The sequence below is a fragment of the Saimiri boliviensis genome, chromosome 10 (genome assembly GCF_048565385.1).
Source record: "Saimiri boliviensis isolate mSaiBol1 chromosome 10, mSaiBol1.pri, whole genome shotgun sequence".
Taxonomy (NCBI): domain Eukaryota; kingdom Metazoa; phylum Chordata; class Mammalia; order Primates; family Cebidae; genus Saimiri; species Saimiri boliviensis.
This window is the reverse complement of record NC_133458.1, coordinates 77,389,101-77,407,435: the sequence shown is the minus strand read 5'-3', so window position 1 is coordinate 77,407,435 and position 18,335 is coordinate 77,389,101. Positions and strand designations below refer to the sequence as shown.

General features: G+C 35.9%; 1 protein-coding gene and 1 non-coding gene across 10 annotated transcripts in view; one reads left to right on the top strand and one right to left on the bottom strand.

The window, feature by feature from the left end:
- Positions 1–18,335, bottom strand: part of PHF14 (PHD finger protein 14) — a 211,521-nt gene that overhangs the window by 152,086 nt on the left and 41,100 nt on the right. For all 9 annotated transcript variants that reach the window (XM_074379511.1, XM_074379514.1, XM_010345745.3 and 6 more), the window contains exons 6-7: positions 10,600–10,711; positions 4,184–4,321 (exon numbers count right to left, since the gene is read on the bottom strand). In XM_074379511.1, the coding sequence (XP_074235612.1) occupies positions 4,184–4,321; positions 10,600–10,711 (250 nt within the window). The remainder of the gene's footprint in view (positions 1–4,183; positions 4,322–10,599; positions 10,712–18,335) is intronic.
- LOC120365426 (U6 spliceosomal RNA) lies at positions 16,589–16,695 on the top strand. The gene has a single exon (XR_005580367.1). It is a non-coding gene; the product is annotated as a U6 spliceosomal RNA (small nuclear RNA).

Sequence of the window (18,335 nt, the reverse complement as noted above, 5' to 3'; positions counted from 1 at the left end):
GGCCTATCAAACTTACCTTTTCAATTATGAACTATCAATATTCTTATTCACCCACAGATATTTTCATTCAAGTTCAGAATGAAACCTTGAACTTCTGGGGTCAGCATCCTCCTGCCTCAACCTCCTAAGCAGTTAGGACTATAGGCACACACCACCACATGTGGGTAATTTTTACATTCTTTGTAGAGATGGGGTCTTGCTGTGTTGCCTAGGCTCATCTCAAAATTCTGGCCTCAAGAGATCCTCCTTGTCTTGGCCTCTCAAAGTATTGAGATTACAGGTATGTGCCACTGAACCTGGTTTTATTTTGTTTCAAATATAATTTTCTATGTAACAGAGTATAGCAATGTCCAATAGTACCAAATTACACCTTAATTACAGAAGAAACTACCATATGACTTACTTGGACTATAAGCAACTTCAGACTATATAATGTAAAACATAGTAACATAAGTTTTAGTCAGTATAACTGAGCCTGTGCAATAGCTCAGTTTTTTTTTTTAAATTTATTTATTTAAACTTTTTAGAGGTAGGGTCTCTCTCTGTTCCCCAGGCTGAGTGCAGTGGTAAGAACATAGCTCAATGCAGCCTCAAATTCCCGGGTATATGTGATCCTCCTGCCTCAGCCTCTCCAGTAGCTGAGACTACAAGCACCATCAAACCCATCTAATTTTTTTTGTTTTTAAAGAGACAGGGTCTTGCTATGTTGCCCAAGCTGGTCTCAAACTCCTGGCCTCAAGCAATCCTCTGGCCTTGGTCTCCCAAAGTGTTGGGATTACAGGCATAAGCCACTGCACCCAGCCCTACAGCTCAGTTTTAAAAACAAGATGTTGTATCATAACATGGTTTTAAGTATCCTTCTAATAAAGCATGTTGTGTCATAACATGCTTTGACTATTCTAAATAAATCTGGAATATCCACAAAGGAGATGAAAAAGTATAGAAACTTCACATGGATTCTCACCAATGAGATAAAGCACTATGTCAGAAAGCTATAAAAAGTCATAAAAAATACAGAAAGTTATACAATATCATTAGATGAAACTGAGATGTTTATTCTATTTTTCAACCTTTTGTTACAGCCTACATAAAACCACCATGAAAAAGTAGTAAATTCAACTTGATATAGTCCTTAAAAAAGTTTCCTAGCATGCCTAAAGAGAATAAAATGGAAACAGAAGGCAAAATACGCTCACAAACATAGATCTATTTTAGTTTAAAATGTGTTTCTTAATTTTAAAAGTTATTACATTACATAAATCCTCATATACACAAGTACAACCATCTAGAAATAGAGAAGACCTTCATTTTAACAGAATGAGTACTGTCAAATGCAAACTTCATTAATATTGATTCATGTAATATCCTGGGTTTTGAAACACTGTTCAGAAAACATTTAGAATTTTCTAATTCTCTGCTTATAACAAGAAACCAGGAACATATATATGTAAATATGCTTTAGGTCATTGCCTCCCAGAACAACAGCACACTGAGTAAAGTAGTGAATAGGGAGAAAAGTTCCACTTTATTATTCCAGCATCCAGGGCTCTCACCTAATTAATCAAGAGACACAGCAAGGCAAGGAAGATGCTTCAGGGCCAGTTCTCACATCCTAATGTACGTTTCCCTATACATTTCCCTAAATTAGCTCACAGATAAGATATGCAGACCACAAACTGTAAACTATTTAGATTAATATTATATTTAGTTTCACTTAATCTGCATGCCTTTAGATGGAGATGCACTCTCCAAATCCCACAAACTCCATTATACCTCACTGTCCCATATGTGGCTGTTTCACACATTTTTGTTAATTAACTAACTGCTATCTTTCCAAAAATGATGGTGTATGATGCTGTGCAAAGGAATCCAAACTACCATAGTAAAAAAGAAAGCTATCTACTAGCTGCAAAGGAACTCTACTGACCACAAAGCTCAAAATTTTCCAGAAGTAGACAACTAACCCTTCCCTATAGATTCCCTAATCCAAGTAGTTACCTAGTATGTATCTGGTCCTCTAAGTCTTACCTGTATTGCCCTCTTGTACTTCTGTCCACCATTCTCAGATGTAGTTATGAGGAATCCATACTACCCTACTGTATAATTTTAACTCTATGTCTACCTAGTAGCTGAGAAGACGCTCAGTGTTCATCTAGTAGCCTTCATCAAAATACAACTCCTCAAAATCAAGAGACTGAAACAGCTATATAAATGAAAAGACTAGAACAGCTATATCTGTCAAAAACAGCTGCATGTATCAAAAATACAACTCCTGTAAGATCTGTTTATTCATAAAATACATCCTTCAAATTTTTTCTACAAATTTTCTTCATCAGAGTATCTTTGCTTGTTTTCTGGAAATGAAATAAATGGACTAAGATTAAAATCCCAGGACAACAAACAAAATTTACCCAATAAAAAGAAAGAAAGAAAGAAAAAAAAAAAAGGAGAGGCTTAGATTACTACCATAAAGCCAGCATGAATATACAATAAAAATTACTAAATAAACACTCATTACTGTATGAGCTTAAAGAATCAACTGAACCGGCTCACAATTCCTTAACATTCTTAAAAATTACTCAGGACTCTAGAGTTTATGTGAGTTACATTTTAGACAGTTACCAAATGTGAGTTATATTTTAGAAAGTTACACATTAGAAATTAAAATTGGAATTTTTTGGCAATATTCATGAATTTAATTTAAATAATGGGTCCACTACAGAAGCATACTCTTCTACTAAAATAAATACAATTCACACACACACACACACACACACACACACACACACACAAATTTAAGTGACAAGAGTGGCACACTGTTTTACATTTTTGCAAATATCTTTAATGCCTAGATAACTGACATAAAAAAAAGGTAGCCAGATTCTCAAAATTGTTTCTATATTCAATGGGTTCTACTGTATGTAATCTCTGGAAGTCTCCTCTAATACTTGTGAAAGAATAGAGTTCAGAAAAGTAAGTAACAATTTTATAGTGTAATGAAAATAGTTTTAAACTCAGACTACTTGTACGAATCTTAACAAGTTCCCCAAACACTGAATACAACTGACTGTTTAATGTAAAGTCAATAGATCTGAAAGGAATATTATGGAATTAAAAATAACAGTAAAGAGATAGCAACAGAGATACTGAAGACACAGTAATGATTTTACTTAAAGAAATATAGCCGGGCGCGGTGGCTCAAGCCTGTAATCCCAGCACTTTGCGAGGCCGAGGCGGGTGGATCACGAGGTCGGGAGATCGAGACCATCCTGGTCAACATGGTGAAACCCCGTCTCTACTAAAAATACGAAAAAACTAGCTGGGCGTGGTGGCGCATGCCTGTAATCCCAGCTACTCAGGAGGCTGAGGCAGGAGAATTGTCTGAGCCCAGGAGGTGGAGGTTGCGGTGAGCCGAGATCGCGCCATTGCACTCCAGCCTGGGTAACAAGAGCGAAACTCCGTCTCAAAAAAAAAAAAAGAAAAAAAAAAAAGAAATATAAAGCAAGGTTACTCAAATACAGTTTCAGATTCTCATATAAAATATGCTATTTTTTAAACTATAATGGATGAGGCTGAAATGCTGATATTTTAATGATTTAAGACAACTTGGATTTTCTTTTATCTGTCAGATCTCACTATAAAAATTTTAATGTTTTCCAAATGTCTGACTAGCTTTAAGACTAACAAAACTCAGGCCGGGCGCGGTGGCTCAAGCCTGTAATCCCAGCACTTTGGGAGGCCGAGGCGGGTGGATCACAAGGTCAAGAGATCGAGACCATCCTGGTCAACATGGTGAAACCCCGTCTCTACTAAAAATACAAAAAAATTAGCTGGGCATGGTGGCACGTGCCTGTAATCCCAGCTACTCAGGAGGCTGAGGCAGGAGAGTTGCCTGAACCCAGGAGGCGGAGGTTGCGGTGAGCCAAGATCGCGCCATTGCACTCCAGCCTGGGTAACAAAAGTGAAACTCTGCCTCAAAAAAAAAAAAAAAAAAAAACCAACAACAAAAAAAGACTAACAAAACTCAAAGATATTTACTCTTAAAGTTTTACAACGGTGATCTTGCAACAACTTTAAGAATAAATGTTAAAATTTCTTTTATTATTTATACCTGTTACAGGATAATAGAATCAAAAGATGTCTTGTGAACATGTTCAACAATTAAGCATTTAAATAAACCTACCTCTTCTGCTGCTGCCTCTGAAAGCAAGCCTTCCTTCTGAGCACAGGTCACATGGAAATAGGCTCTGCACATCCCTGCATCACAGCTAATGCAAACTCCAGTTCTAGCAAAGCGAGGGTCTTCACAAAAGCTACACTCCTGCAACAAAATAACAGAAAAATTCAACATTTCCAGACTAAAGAATGCATTCTCATACAAAGAATTCACTAAATATTAAAATGCTAAATAGAAATAGTGACCCAATTATGTACCAATAAAAACAATAATTGTAGGCAAGCCAAGAGTTTATATGAAAAAAAGGTAATTTGACCTATATGGTTCTAATAAATCAAAATTCAACTAATTCAATAACAACAAATAATAAAACCATAATTAAAATTATTTTAGGACTTACTATGTGCCAGTCACTATTCTAAGCTCCATACACATACAGACAGTCCCCAGTTTACAATGGCTCCACTTCTAATTTTTTGACCCTACAATGTTGCAAAAGCGATAACGCACTCAGCAGAAACCACACTTTCAGTACCCATACAACCATTCTGTTTTCCATTTTCAGTACAGTATTCAACAAATTACATGAGATAGTTACCATTTTATTATAAAATAAAGTTTTGTGTTAGATGACTATGTTCAAGTGCAGACTAATGTTAAATGTTCCAACCACATTTAAGGTAAGCTGCACTAAGCTATGATCAGTAGGTTAGGTGTATTAAATTAAGTTCAACTTAAAATGTTTTGACCTTACAATGGATTTATCAGGATGTAAACCCATTACAAGTCAAGGACTATGTGCATAAATATATATAATCATTAAATACAACTACCACGAAGAAGAGGTACTATAACTATTCTCATTTTACACATGAGAAAACAGGTAAAGACAAGAAATCTGCTTGCCAAAAATAACAAAGAAAGTAAATGAAAGGCTTCAAACCAGGACGGTCTTACTTTAAACCCACCATTAAACTACACTAATTCTTAAACGATTATAAAATTGCTTGGTAAATGAAACAAAAGACCAGAGAAAAGCCCATAAATAATCTAGGCATTGCAACCTAGAAATCATGCATGTTTTAAATATCTTTAAGACAACTAAAAGTAATTTTAGGTAAACAATTCAGTGCAACTAGTAGTTATATACAATACAGACAGTTATTTACATTCTTTTCTGTATAAAAAGGGAAAATTTGTAAAACCAAGGTATGAACTGTTGAAATTACTCCAAATCCTCTCAGATTTATTTTTTTATTCTTTTAACGATCTCTTAAAAGGGCGGAAAAGCTAGTCTAAAAATTTAAACAACTCTGGTAACAGAAATCTTCATAAAAGAAAAACATTAAATTATGAAAGACTGACAGTGGACAATTAAAAAATTGTTTAAGTATTCAAAGTGAACTACATAAAAGGAAACAAATAAAAGGAAAATTTAAAAATTTCAGTAGTCAAATCCCGACATTCTACTGCCTAGTTAAAAGAATTTCTTCAGTAACAGTAGAATACAGAAGATATAATATACTGGCAAACAGCAATCTAAATATGAGATTGAGAGAGAGAGAAACAGAAATTAAATTATTTAAAGGATGTCAACACTGTGAACAGAGACATATTGTTTAGGATAATTCTCTGAGCGGGTAATTTCACGTAATATGTTAAAACTGCACGAAGGATTTCAGAGTGAATACAAGGAAAAATTCCCTGACAGTCACATTAGACTATAAAACAATCTATCAAATACAAAAGAATCTTCCTCAACTGCCTGAATCATTTTAAATGCTGCTGAACTAAGCAACTGAGAACACAGAGGGAGAACATAATTCAGATTGTAAAATGAGTAGACAATGTGGTCTAGAAGGCTATCCCAGTCATAATTCACAACATTGTATCTGATTTTGCAGAAGAGCCAGAGGGTACCTAATTTTCAACTCCATTTCCCAGTGATATTTTTGTAAAGCAAAATAAACAAGAGGAAATTAGCCTGGACCTCTTTCTGTACACGGAACCTTACACAAGTGAAAATTAATTTAGAAAAATTCCTTGTAATAAACCAAATTTTAAAAAACAAAACAAAACAAAAATATCAAAAAACAAGCTTCAACCAACCACAACAGCCAACTAGACATTAGACAATGTAACTGGAAACTTTCTACTAAATCATACCTGTATAGAAAAAATATATATACACAGCTGTAGCCATTTAAGTAATTTCTTTACTTTGGTTCCACATTCAGCCAATAAAAGCCCACTGCTTACCACATTAAAGTGGACATCTCTTTTTTTTTTTTTTTTTGAGACAGGGTCTCACTCTGTCACCAGGCTGGAGTGCACTGACACAATCTCAGCTCACTGGAACCTCTGCCTCCTGGGTTCAAGCAATTCTCCTGATGTAGCCTCCAGAGTAGCTGAGACTATAAGTGCCCATCACCATGCCCAGCCAATTTTTTTATTTTTAGTAGAGACAGGATTTCACCATGTCGGCCAGGATGGTCTTAATCTCTTGACTTCGTAATCTCCCCACCTTGACCTTACAAAGTGTTGGGATTACAGGCGTGAGCCACGGTACCCAGCCAAGTGAACATTTCTGAACCTTTTCTGGTTGTAAGTGCTGCCCGATAAATACCATTGGTTTAATGCTCAAATAACCTCTGTTAAATTTACAGGGATACATGAGAGAGAATACACGTTCAGCTCCAGACCACGGTAATAAAATGAGTATCACAGTAAAACAAGTCATAAGAATGTTTTAGTTTCTCCATGCATTTTCAACTTAGGCTTACACTATCTGTGGTCTAATAAATGTATAACATTAGGTATTTTAAAAATGTATGTACATTAATTTAAAAATACTCTTTTGCCAAAAAATGCTAATGATCACCTGAGCCTTCAGCAAGACATAATCTTTTTGCTGGTGAAAGATGTTGCTTTGATATGGATGGCCACTGACTAATGGGGGGGTGGTTGCTGAAAGTCAGGGTGGCTGTGGCAATTTCTTTTCTTTTTTTGTTTTTCTTTTGTTTTGTCTTTTTAGATAGAGTCTCACTCTCTTACCCAGGCTGGAGCGCGGTGGCGCAATCTCAGCTCACTGCAACTTCTGCCTCCCAGGTTCAATCAATTTTCCTGCCTCGGCCTCCCAAGTAGCTGGGATTACAGGTGTGTGCTACCATACCCAGCGAATTTTTCTATTTTTAGTAGAGATGTGGTTTTGCCATGTTGGCCAGTCTGATCTCAAACTCCTGACCTCAGGTGATCTGCCCACCTCAGCCTCCTAAAGTGTTCGGATTACAGGCGTGAGTCACTGCCCCTCACATGACAATTTCTTAAAATAAAACAACAATAAAGTTTGCTGCAAATATTCTTCCTTTTATGAAAGATTTCTTTGTTGCATGTGATGCTGTTTGAAAGCATTTTACCAAGGGTAGGACATTCTTCAAAATTGGAGTCAATCCTCTCAAACCTTCCTGCTGCTTAATCAATACAGTTTATGTAATATCTCAAGTTTTTTGCTAAAATTTCAACAACGTTCATAGCATCTTTACCAGGAATAGACTCAAGAAACCACTTTTTTCTTCGTTCATCCATGAGAAGTAACTCCTCATCTGTTCAAATTATATCATAAGATTTGCAGCAATCCACTCATCTCTGGCTACACTTCTAATTCCAGTTCTCTTGCTATTTCTACCACATCAGCAGTAACTTCCTCCACTGAAGTCTTCAATCCCTCAAAGGTATCCATGAGGGCTGCAATCAACTTTTTCCAAACTCCTGCTAATATGGATATGTTGACTTCCTCTCAAGAATCACAAATACTCTTAATGACATCTAGAAAAGTGAGTCCTTTCTAGAAGGTTTTCAGTTTAGTTTACCCACATCAATCAGAGGAATCACTATGTACGGCAGCTAAAGCCTTATGAAATGCATTTCTTAAATAGTAAGATGTGGGCAGCAATAGCCGCCATTTTGTGATCTGCTCAGCCATGTTGTGGTTTGCATAAGTTTCAGTTTAACATTTCCTGTTGACAAGTTTCAGTTTCTGTTTCCCCCACTGATAAGTTTCAGTAATGTTTCAGTTTCTGTTTCCTGTTGATAAGTTTCAGTTTTGAAACTTAGGTAGGCCGGAATTTCCCAGTAGGCCGGAATTTCCCAACCGCAAGCTTAGCAACAATAAACGAGACTTGATCAGACTCCTGTCTTGTCTCCATTCTTTGCGTCTCCTGTTCCCATCCATCCCCACTCCCTCCCTTTGAGCTCCTGTTGTTGTCCTGCAGGTCGGGACAGTAAGACTTTAAAGTCTAAATGACTTCTTGATCTATGGACTTCAGAATGGCTGTCACGATAGCAGGCATGAAAACACATTAATCTCCCTGTACTTCATCAGAGCTCTTGGGTGACCAGGTGCACTGTCAATAAGCAGTACTCTTTTGAAAGGAATCTTTTTTTCTGAGCAGTAGGTCTCAAAAAGGGGCTTAAAATATTCAGTAAACCATTCTGTACACAGATGCGCTGTCATCCATGCTTTGTTATTCCATTTACAGAGCACAGGCAGAGCAGATTTAACACAATTAAGGGCTCTAAGATTTTCACAATAGTAAAGGAGCACTGCCTTCAACTTAAAGTCACCAGTTGCACTGGCCCCTAAAGAAGAGAGACAGCCTGCCCTTTGAAGCCAGAAAGTGACTTATCCTCTCTAGCTATGGAAGTCCTTGATGGCATCTTCTTCCAAAAGAAGGCTGTTTCACCTACATTGAAAATCTTTGTTCTCAATAAAATAAAAATAAAAATAAAAATGTCTGTATGACCCATGTGGTTACGAAATTTTTTCCTAGCGAATGATTGCAGATGATTTATGGGGGCTAGAAGATATTTTGCTATCAATGTAAATATCTTTTTTCTTAGGTCAGTCTATTCACTGTATAGATCTGGTAAATTACTTGTATGAATTAAATAAATTCTCTGTATCATTGTACTGTTTAAAAAGAAAAAAAAAATCTTTGTTGAATGTAGCAATCTTCATCATTTGTCTTAGCTAAATCTTCTGGATAACTTGCTGCAGCTTCTCCATCACTACCTGCTACATCATCTTCATCTTTTATATTATGGAGATGGCTTCTTTCCTTAAACTTCATGAACCAATCTCTTCTAGCTTCCAACTTTTCTTGTGAAGCTTCCTCACCTCTCTCACCCTTCACAATATTCAAGTTAGGGCCATGCTCTGGATGAGGTTTTGGCTTAAGGGAATGTTGTGGCTGCTATGATCTATCCAAACTACTAAAATTTTCTCCGTATCAGCAACAAGGCTGTTTTACTTTTTATCATTCATGTGTTCGCTGGAGCAGCACTTTTAATTTCCTTCAAGAACTTTTCCTTTGCATTGACATATTGGGTATTTGGCAGAAGAGGCCCAGCTTTTGGCCTAGCTAGGCTTTCGATATGCCTTCGTCACTAAGCTTAATCATTTCTAGCTTTTAATTTAAAGTGAGAAATGTATGACTATTTCTTACACTTGACCACTTACTTAGAAGCCACTGTAAAATTATTAATTGGCCAAATTTCTTTTTCTTTTTTTTTTTTTTTTTTGAGACGGAGACTCACTTTGTTGCCCAGGCCAGAGTGCTGTGGCGTGATCACAGCTCACCAAAACCTCCACCTTCCAGGTTCAAGTGATTCTCCTGCCTCAGCCTCATGAGTAGCTGGGATTTCAGGCAGGCACCACCAAGCAAGGTTATTTTTTTGTACTTTTAGTAGAGACAGGGTTTCATCACATTGGCTATGCTGGTCTCAAACTCCTGACCTCAGGTGATCTACCCACCTCAGCCTCCAAAATTGCTGGGATAACAGATGTGAGCCACTGCATCCATCCCTAATTAGCCAAATTTCAATATCACTGTATCTCAGTGAACAGAGAGGCCTCCAAGTCAGGGGGAAAGATAGGAGAACACTAAGTTGGTGAAGCAGTCAGAACACACATAACATTTATTAAGTAAGTTCACCATCTTAAAAGAGCGTGTTAACAGCACAACAAAACAATTAAAATAACAGCATCAAGGATCACTTCTAATATTCTTTTTCATAATTTTGACAAATTCCACTTCAAAAGTAAAGTCAGAAATTAGGCTTATATTTGATCCAACTAATTGTAAATACGGTTTTGGTCTACATGTTAGGCATAGTGAACAGTGCCAGGGAAATGGTAGTAGTACCAATCATTTTGCCTCATGCATGATTCTAAATTAAGAGTGTATAGAAGAATTTATACATTATTCGCTTTCTAGGAAAACTATCAATAATAAGTGATTTAGTGCTAAATGGAATAATTCCTAGTAAGCATTTCTGCAGTCAACAATAATACAAATAAAAAGCCATGTAAACTAAAAATTATACACTTTATCTTTTAAGCAATCAAAAATGCTGTGCCTTACCTTGGCACCGTATTTGGAATAGTTCATTTCCGTTAGTGTTACTGGTCGTAATTTGTCAATATCTCCAAAAGCTACTCCAGGAACATACAGGGCACAAACAATATGAACCCATCTAAGGAGAGAAGATACGATTTTACTGTCAAATATTTTCATAAAATTCCCACACAAAAAACAAATATATAAAACACATGCCATCTCAAAATACTACTGAGAGAATTCTGTGATCAAATGTTAAAATCTCCTAATCTCAGGCACATCATTAAAAAATATGAAATACCTACAGAATAACACTTATTTACAAAAAAGGGGACTGAAATTACTTTTCCAGCAGCCTAGCCAAAACTGAGAGCTAACAACTATAATTGTCTTTTATTTAAAATTCACTCACTGCACTTTGCACTTATCTACTATTCTTAAATATTTACATAAAACTACTATTCAAATGAAACAAAACATCATTTTCATATGCAAGGAAAGGTAGTCACATTCATTATTTTAAGCCCTTTGAGAATTAAGGATCCTAATTTAATAACTATGAAGTCATTCTGCTGTAATTAAGTAAAATTTCTCTTTCTTGTTACTCTTTTCCAAAAGCTGCTGGGATAAGCTTTAAGGACATATTTTACAACAATTTTTGCATACAGTTTTAACTTATTTTCCAGGTTAAAACTTCTGGGAAAACATACAGAATAAGTAAGTCACATTTTCATCCATCTTATTTGTTTACCATACATCCTACATACTAAAATTTATATGCCCCAAATATAAATATTTGTTAAAGTCTGAATAATGCTACAAGACTAACTAAAGAATGTTCACAGTTTCAGTACACTGAAAAAAAAATGGGAGTTCTTTCTAATTTCATTTTTTAAAAACTACTCTGAGCCATTTTTAATATATTAGGCACCCTTCAGCTTGCTTACAACAAAACAAAATGTGGGATTACTAACTTCAAAATTTAAACAGTAGATCTTATCACTTTTTTAAGAAAGAGTAAAAATGAGACAGCAAATCTCAATTAACCCTGTGACTATATTAACAACAAATTCTGCTTTAGCACATAAGAGGCTATGCCACGCTGTATGGTTCTGGTTTTGTGGTGCATTGTGACTTTTAAAGGACTAAGACTAAAAATCATTCTATTGAGGCACTGGGAAAAATAGTTCCAAATCTTTTTAAAAATTGTTTTTATTGGGGAAAAAAGCCAAGGTTTTGAGATTTTCTTGATAGAACGTTTTAATCCAACCTCCCAAATGCATCCTGTGGAGTTCAATATAACGATACACATCTTTGACAAGCAGCTGCTTTCTCAATTTAATTTGTTCAGTTTTTTCATGCTCCACTGATGTATTAAATGTCGCTCTACTCTGTAGCAGTTTATCTTTGATAAACCTAACAGCTGGCTGCTTGCTTCATACTGACCTTCTTAAAATATAGTACACAAGTACTATAGATTTAAACTGCCATTTCAGTTTGACTGGCACACAAGTATATCATTTCTCCCAACCACTCATGTGAGGATACCAATTTGAATCCTTATTACAATACCTAACTAAGTCAATGAAAATCATGGCTGAGACCATTATGGTACCTTTTAATGCCAGCTGTAACTAGTTTTTTGTTCATTTTTTAAGATGCACATAATTTATAACTTTGTAATTAAGATAAATCTAAAAATTAAAAAAAATGTAATAATCTTCCTTGTTACTTTACCACTGATTTTGTTTGGAGCTATTATGACATATATTGATTCGGGAAAGGAACAGGAAACAAGCACCACATAAAGCCACCAAAACACAGAGTCAGAACTGTCATCCTAGCACAAACTATTAACAGATTATTTTAAATTCATATATTTTAATAAAGCAGACGAAGCAGAATGATATTTCTCAAAAGACTCATTTAAGATGGAAAACTACATTAATCAATAAAATTGGAGTCTGAAGTGCTGCTCTGTATCAGTAATGCCTTTACAGCATGTAAAATAAACTCATGTCAAGTATGTTATTTTCATTCCTTCACTCAGTAATCAATTATAAGTGTATACTAGGGGTAGAGCACCATAAAGGTAGTTATAAAGATATATGTGAAGTGCTTACATCAGAGTGTGGCTCAATGTCTTCACTTAAGAAATGTTAACTACAAGGGGAAAAAAAAGCCTAAAATCTTTTGTTGAATGGGAGATTTTTCATTTGCATATGAAGAATTAGTTTCAGAAAGATTAACTGATTCCAAAGGTAACAACGCTAGCAAGGGACAGAACTAAGACTTACCAAGTCAAGAAATTTAAAGGAAAAAAAGAAAGAACTGGTCAGGCACAGTTCCTCATGCCTGTCCTCCTAGAACTTTGGGAGGCTGAGGCAGGAGGATCATTTAAGCTCAGGAGTTCAAGACCGACCAGCCTGGGCAACATGGCGAAACCCACATCTCTACAAAAAATACAAAAATTAGCCAGGTGTCATGGCAGGCCCTTGTAGTCCCAGCTACTTGGGAGGCTGAGGTAGGATTGCTTGAGCTTAGGAGTGGAGGTTTACAATGAGCCAACATCATGCCACTGCACTCCAGTCTGGGTAACAAGGCCAGACCTGTCTCAAGAAAAATAAAAAGAAAAAACTGGCCAGGTACAGTGGCTCAGGCCTGTAGACCTAACACTTTGGGAGGGTGAGATGGAAGGACTGCTTGAGCCCAGGAGTTCAAGACCAGCCAACAGGCTAAAACCTTGTCTCTACAGAAAAATGCAAACATTAGCTGGCTGTGGTGGTACATCCGAGCTACTCAGGAGGCTTCAGTGGGAGGATCACTTGAGCCCAGGAGGCAGAGGTTGCAGTAAGCCAATATCGTGCCACTGCACTTAAGCCTGGGCAATAGAGCCAGACTCTGTCTCAAGGAAAAAAAAAAAAAGAACGACTGAGGCATAAAGAATGATCAACATCCCTTCATCATAAACGCCCCCAAGACAGGGGATAGAAATACATACCTCAACATAATAAAAGCCATATATGACAGACCCAGAGCTGTATCATACTGAATGGGAAACACTGAAAGTTCTTCCTCTAAGATCTCAAACACAAGAAGGATGCCCATCCTCATCACTGTTTCTCAACACAGTACTGGAAGCCCTGTCTTCCAGCAATCAGACAACAGAAAGATATAGAGGGTATCCAGATTGGAAAGGAAGAAGCCAAATTATTCTTGTTTGCAGACAATATAATGTTATATTTGAAAAAAACTAAAGGCTCCACAAGAAAACTATTAGAACCAATAAATTCAGTAAAATTACAGAAGACAAAAGCAACATACAAAAATCAGGAGCATGTCTATATGATACCAGTGAATAATGTGAAGAAGAAATTTTAAAAGTAGTCCCATTTACGATAGCCACACATGAGATTAAATACGTATGAATTAACTTTAAGAAGTAAAAGATCTCTATAGTAACAACAATTATAAAACACTGAGGGAAGAAATTGAAGAAGGCACCAAAAAACAGAAAAACATTGCATATTCATGAACTGGAAGAATCAATATTGTTAAAATGTCCATACTACAAAAAGCAATCTACAGATTCAATGCAATCCCTATCAAAATACCAATGACATTCTTCACAGAAATAGAAAAAAACATTTTAAAACGTATATGGAACCACAAAAGACCCAGAAGAGTCAAAGCTATCCTAAGCAAAAAGAATCATGCTACCTGACTTCAAATTATAACACATACCTATAGTAACCAAAACAGCATGATACTGTCATAAAACAGATACATAGAATAATGAACAGAATAGAGAATTCAGAAACAAATCCACACACCTAAATGAATTTAATCTGAAAAAGGTCCCAAGAACATATATTGGGGAAAAGACAGTCTCTTCAATACATGGTGCTGGGAAAACTGGATATCTATATTCAGAAGAAGGAAACTACACTCCAACTCTCACTATATACAAAAATCAAATCAAAATGGATTAAAGACTTTAAAATCTAAGACCTCAAGCTATGAAAATACTACAGGAAAAATGGGGAAAATCTCCAGGACAGTGCTCTGGACAACATTTCTTGAGCAAAACTCCGCAAGCACAAGCAACCAAAGCAAAAACAGACAAAAGACAACATATCAGATTTTTTAAAAAGCAGGATCACAACAACATGGACAAAGGATACAATCATCCAACTGAAGAGATAATCCATAGAATGGGAGAAAATATGTGCAAATTACCCAACTAACAAGGGATAAATAACCAGAACACATAAGTAGCTCAAGCAACTCTACAGGAAAAAAATCTTAACAATCTGATTAAAAATAGACGAAAGAGTTGAATAGACATTTCTCATATGGCAAACAGGCACATAAAACGGGGCTCAAAATCTTTGATCATCAGAGAAACGCAAATCAAAACTACAATGAAATAATATCTCAGAGTTCCCTTTTCTCCACATCCTTGCCAACACTGGTTATTGCCTGTCTTGAGGATATAAGCCCAGTTAAAATGGCTTATATAAGCCCAGTTAAATGGGATATAAGCCCAGTTAAAATGGCTTATATCCCAAAGACAGGCAATAACCAATGTTGGCAAGGATGTGGAGAAAAGGGAACCCTTGCACACTGTTGCAGAAAATATAAATTAGTACAACCATAATAAAGAAAAGTGTGAAGGCTCCTAAAAATTAAGTTGCCATATAATCCAGCAATCCCACTGCTAGGTATACATCCAAAAGAAAGGAAATCAGTATACTGAAGAGATATCTGAACTTCTGTATTTGTTGCAGCACTGTTTACAATAGCTAAGATTTGGCATCAACCAAAGTTTCCATTAGTAGATGGATCGGATAAAGAAAATGTGGTACATATACACAATGGAGTAATATTCATCCATAAAAAACAATGACAGCCAGTCATTTGCAACACATGGGGTGGAACTAGAGATCATTATGTTAGGTCAAAGAAGCCAGACACAGTGAGACAAACATCACATGTTCTCACTTACTTGTGGGATCTGAAAATCAAAACAATTGAACTCATGGAGACAGACAGTGGAAGAATGGTAAGGTTGGAAAGGCTAGTGCAGGGAAAGGGTGAAATGGTGGGGGGAGGTGGGAGATGAGTAATGAGTACAAAAAATGGAAAGAATAAGACCTACTGTCTGATAGCATAACAGGGTGACTACAATTGATAATAACTAAATTGTACATTTAAAAATAACTTCAAGAGTGTAACTGGATTGTTTGTAACTCAAAAGATAAATGTTTGAGACAAGAATACCCCATTCTCCATGATGTGTTTATTTCATGCTGCATGACTGTATCAAAACATCAAGTGCCTCACGAATATATATTATCTACTATGTACCCACAAAGAGTAAAAATACAAATAAAAAATTAAGGAAAGCATGCCTAAAAATTTCCCACAGTCAAGTTTATAAGACTACTCAATAAAAATTTAATGACAAGAACATACTGATGGTTTTGTTACATTAAGCCACATCATTTTCTACATAGAACTTGTGGCTCCTAACAAGAATAGAAGGAAAAAGTCTAAATGACCTCATATGATAGTAAACTTCAAAACCTTTTTTATTCTTTACATACATTATTCTTTTTTCCTGTTTTCCATTTGAAGCTCACATACTAAAAGGCTTGTCGAATTTTCTTGGCTTTTTATACCTTGAATCAAACTAGTATTATGTTCTTAGAAATATTATCAAGGCCTATAATTTCCAGTACAGCCTATAGGTGAGCGTAGACATTAGCACAAGTAAGGTGTTCAAATAGTATATAAAAGAATTTTGCCAGGTTGTACCTTCACAGGAGGTGTCTATTTATGTAATGTCACAGTAGGCAAAATAAATAGCGCTCAGTAAACCTAAATGGTAAAGAGGCCTTGGTTTTCTTTATTCAGAAACAACTTTGCCAGTTGCTCTGTCTATTATGACAGCATGAAGTAACCACTACTTGACAGCGTTCTAACAGAACTTTTAAATTATTAACAAGAAGTGCTCGCTTCGGTAGCACATATACTAAAATTGGAACGATACAGAGAAGATTCGCATGGCCCCTGTGCAAGGATGACACGCAAATTCGTGAAGCATTCCACATTAAAAAAAAAAAAAAATTATTAACAAGAAAAGCAGCAAAATAAATTCTCTTCCCTAAAGGGAAGTTCTGTCTTTCCAAAGCTGCCTTACTTATTCACTACAATTTATAACTAAAAATTTCAATTCTCAGGACTGGAAGAGTTATCAAATATATATATGTATTTACACACACATACTATATATATGGATCAGCTAATACTCCCTGATTACCTACAGCAAATGGTAATAAGAAAGCACTAGCAGTAGCAGTAACAGCAGAGTGAGACATTTACTAACTACTTTTGTTATAGAAACCTGCTAATTGTTTCTCATGAATCATCTCATTTAGTTCTCTCAACTCTGCTAAAGAAACTGAGGCATAAAATGGTTACATCACTTGCCTAAAATTATAGCTAGTAAAAACAAAGAAAAAAAGACCAGAATCCAAAAACAGGCAGTCCAACTTGAAAGTACACACTTTTAATGCTTACTAAACTCCCTAATACTAGATCAATGTCAGGCCAAACTTAAATACCTACACCAAAGATATAGACCACAGATTCATGGCAATACATCAAATCCTTTGTTATATATTTTATTTTTGGATAGATGACAAAGAATGAGAGGTAAGATTCTTTAGTCATTTGTCCTGAACATCAACAGATGGGGTTCTCCAAGATTCCACGGTAGATTCTATGCTATCCCAGCAATCTTCTATGGCAACATTTCCCAAGGATCAGTCTACCAACTGAGGTAAAAATGAGAAAAATAAGACAAATATTTTTTACTAGAGTAAATTTTAATAAGGTCTATCCTTTATTTTAGGACATAATGTACCCAGCTTTTTGATGTTAAAATATGGGAAATGATGGTGATAATGTATATAGGCTGCTTTATTGTTATTCTTGGTTTTACTATAAAGGATGTTTAATAAAATACTGAAATATCCTTATGTGACAGAATAAAAATTTAAGTATCCCCCATCTTATAAGGGAGAGGAAGAGGCAGAGAGTGATCTCCACAAAATACAAAAGGTTGAAAATTATTCTTAATTTTAGTCACCAACCCTAGATGGTAATCTGCTATAAAAAATAAATGAATAAATAAATAAATAAGTAAATATGAAGATGTCCACACCATTATGATGACAACTGCTCAAATGTGTTAACAAACATAAGTGTAAATACATTAAAAAGAACACAGGTCTTTGTGCCACTTATCAATTTAATTGCCTCTCATGCATGCTTCTATATCTACTTTGCAATAATGGACAGAATTTATTCAGCATTTCTTCTTATAGTGAGCATGACACTAAACTCAATGGTAGAGGGAACTATAAACTCAATGGTAGAGTCATGTAGAAGGGAGGAGCTTTTCAGCAGGGATGGGTAGAGCACATCCTCCTGTGCTCTGTCCAGCCATATACACAGTCCCTCAGTGACTACACAGCCCTGGCTCAAACTGAGGATCACTTTTCCATGGCTCTCTGAATTCAGATAGCATATTCCCCAGGTTTCAAACCAGTGCCCCAGTTCTCTTAGCAGACTATACCAGTCACCTACTTGCCACAAACTGAAGACAAAATGTGGCTTAGGCTATAACCTGCATACTTCTCTCTATCCAGTAGGGTTTAACTATAGTTTCCCAACACAGCCTGAACCTTACC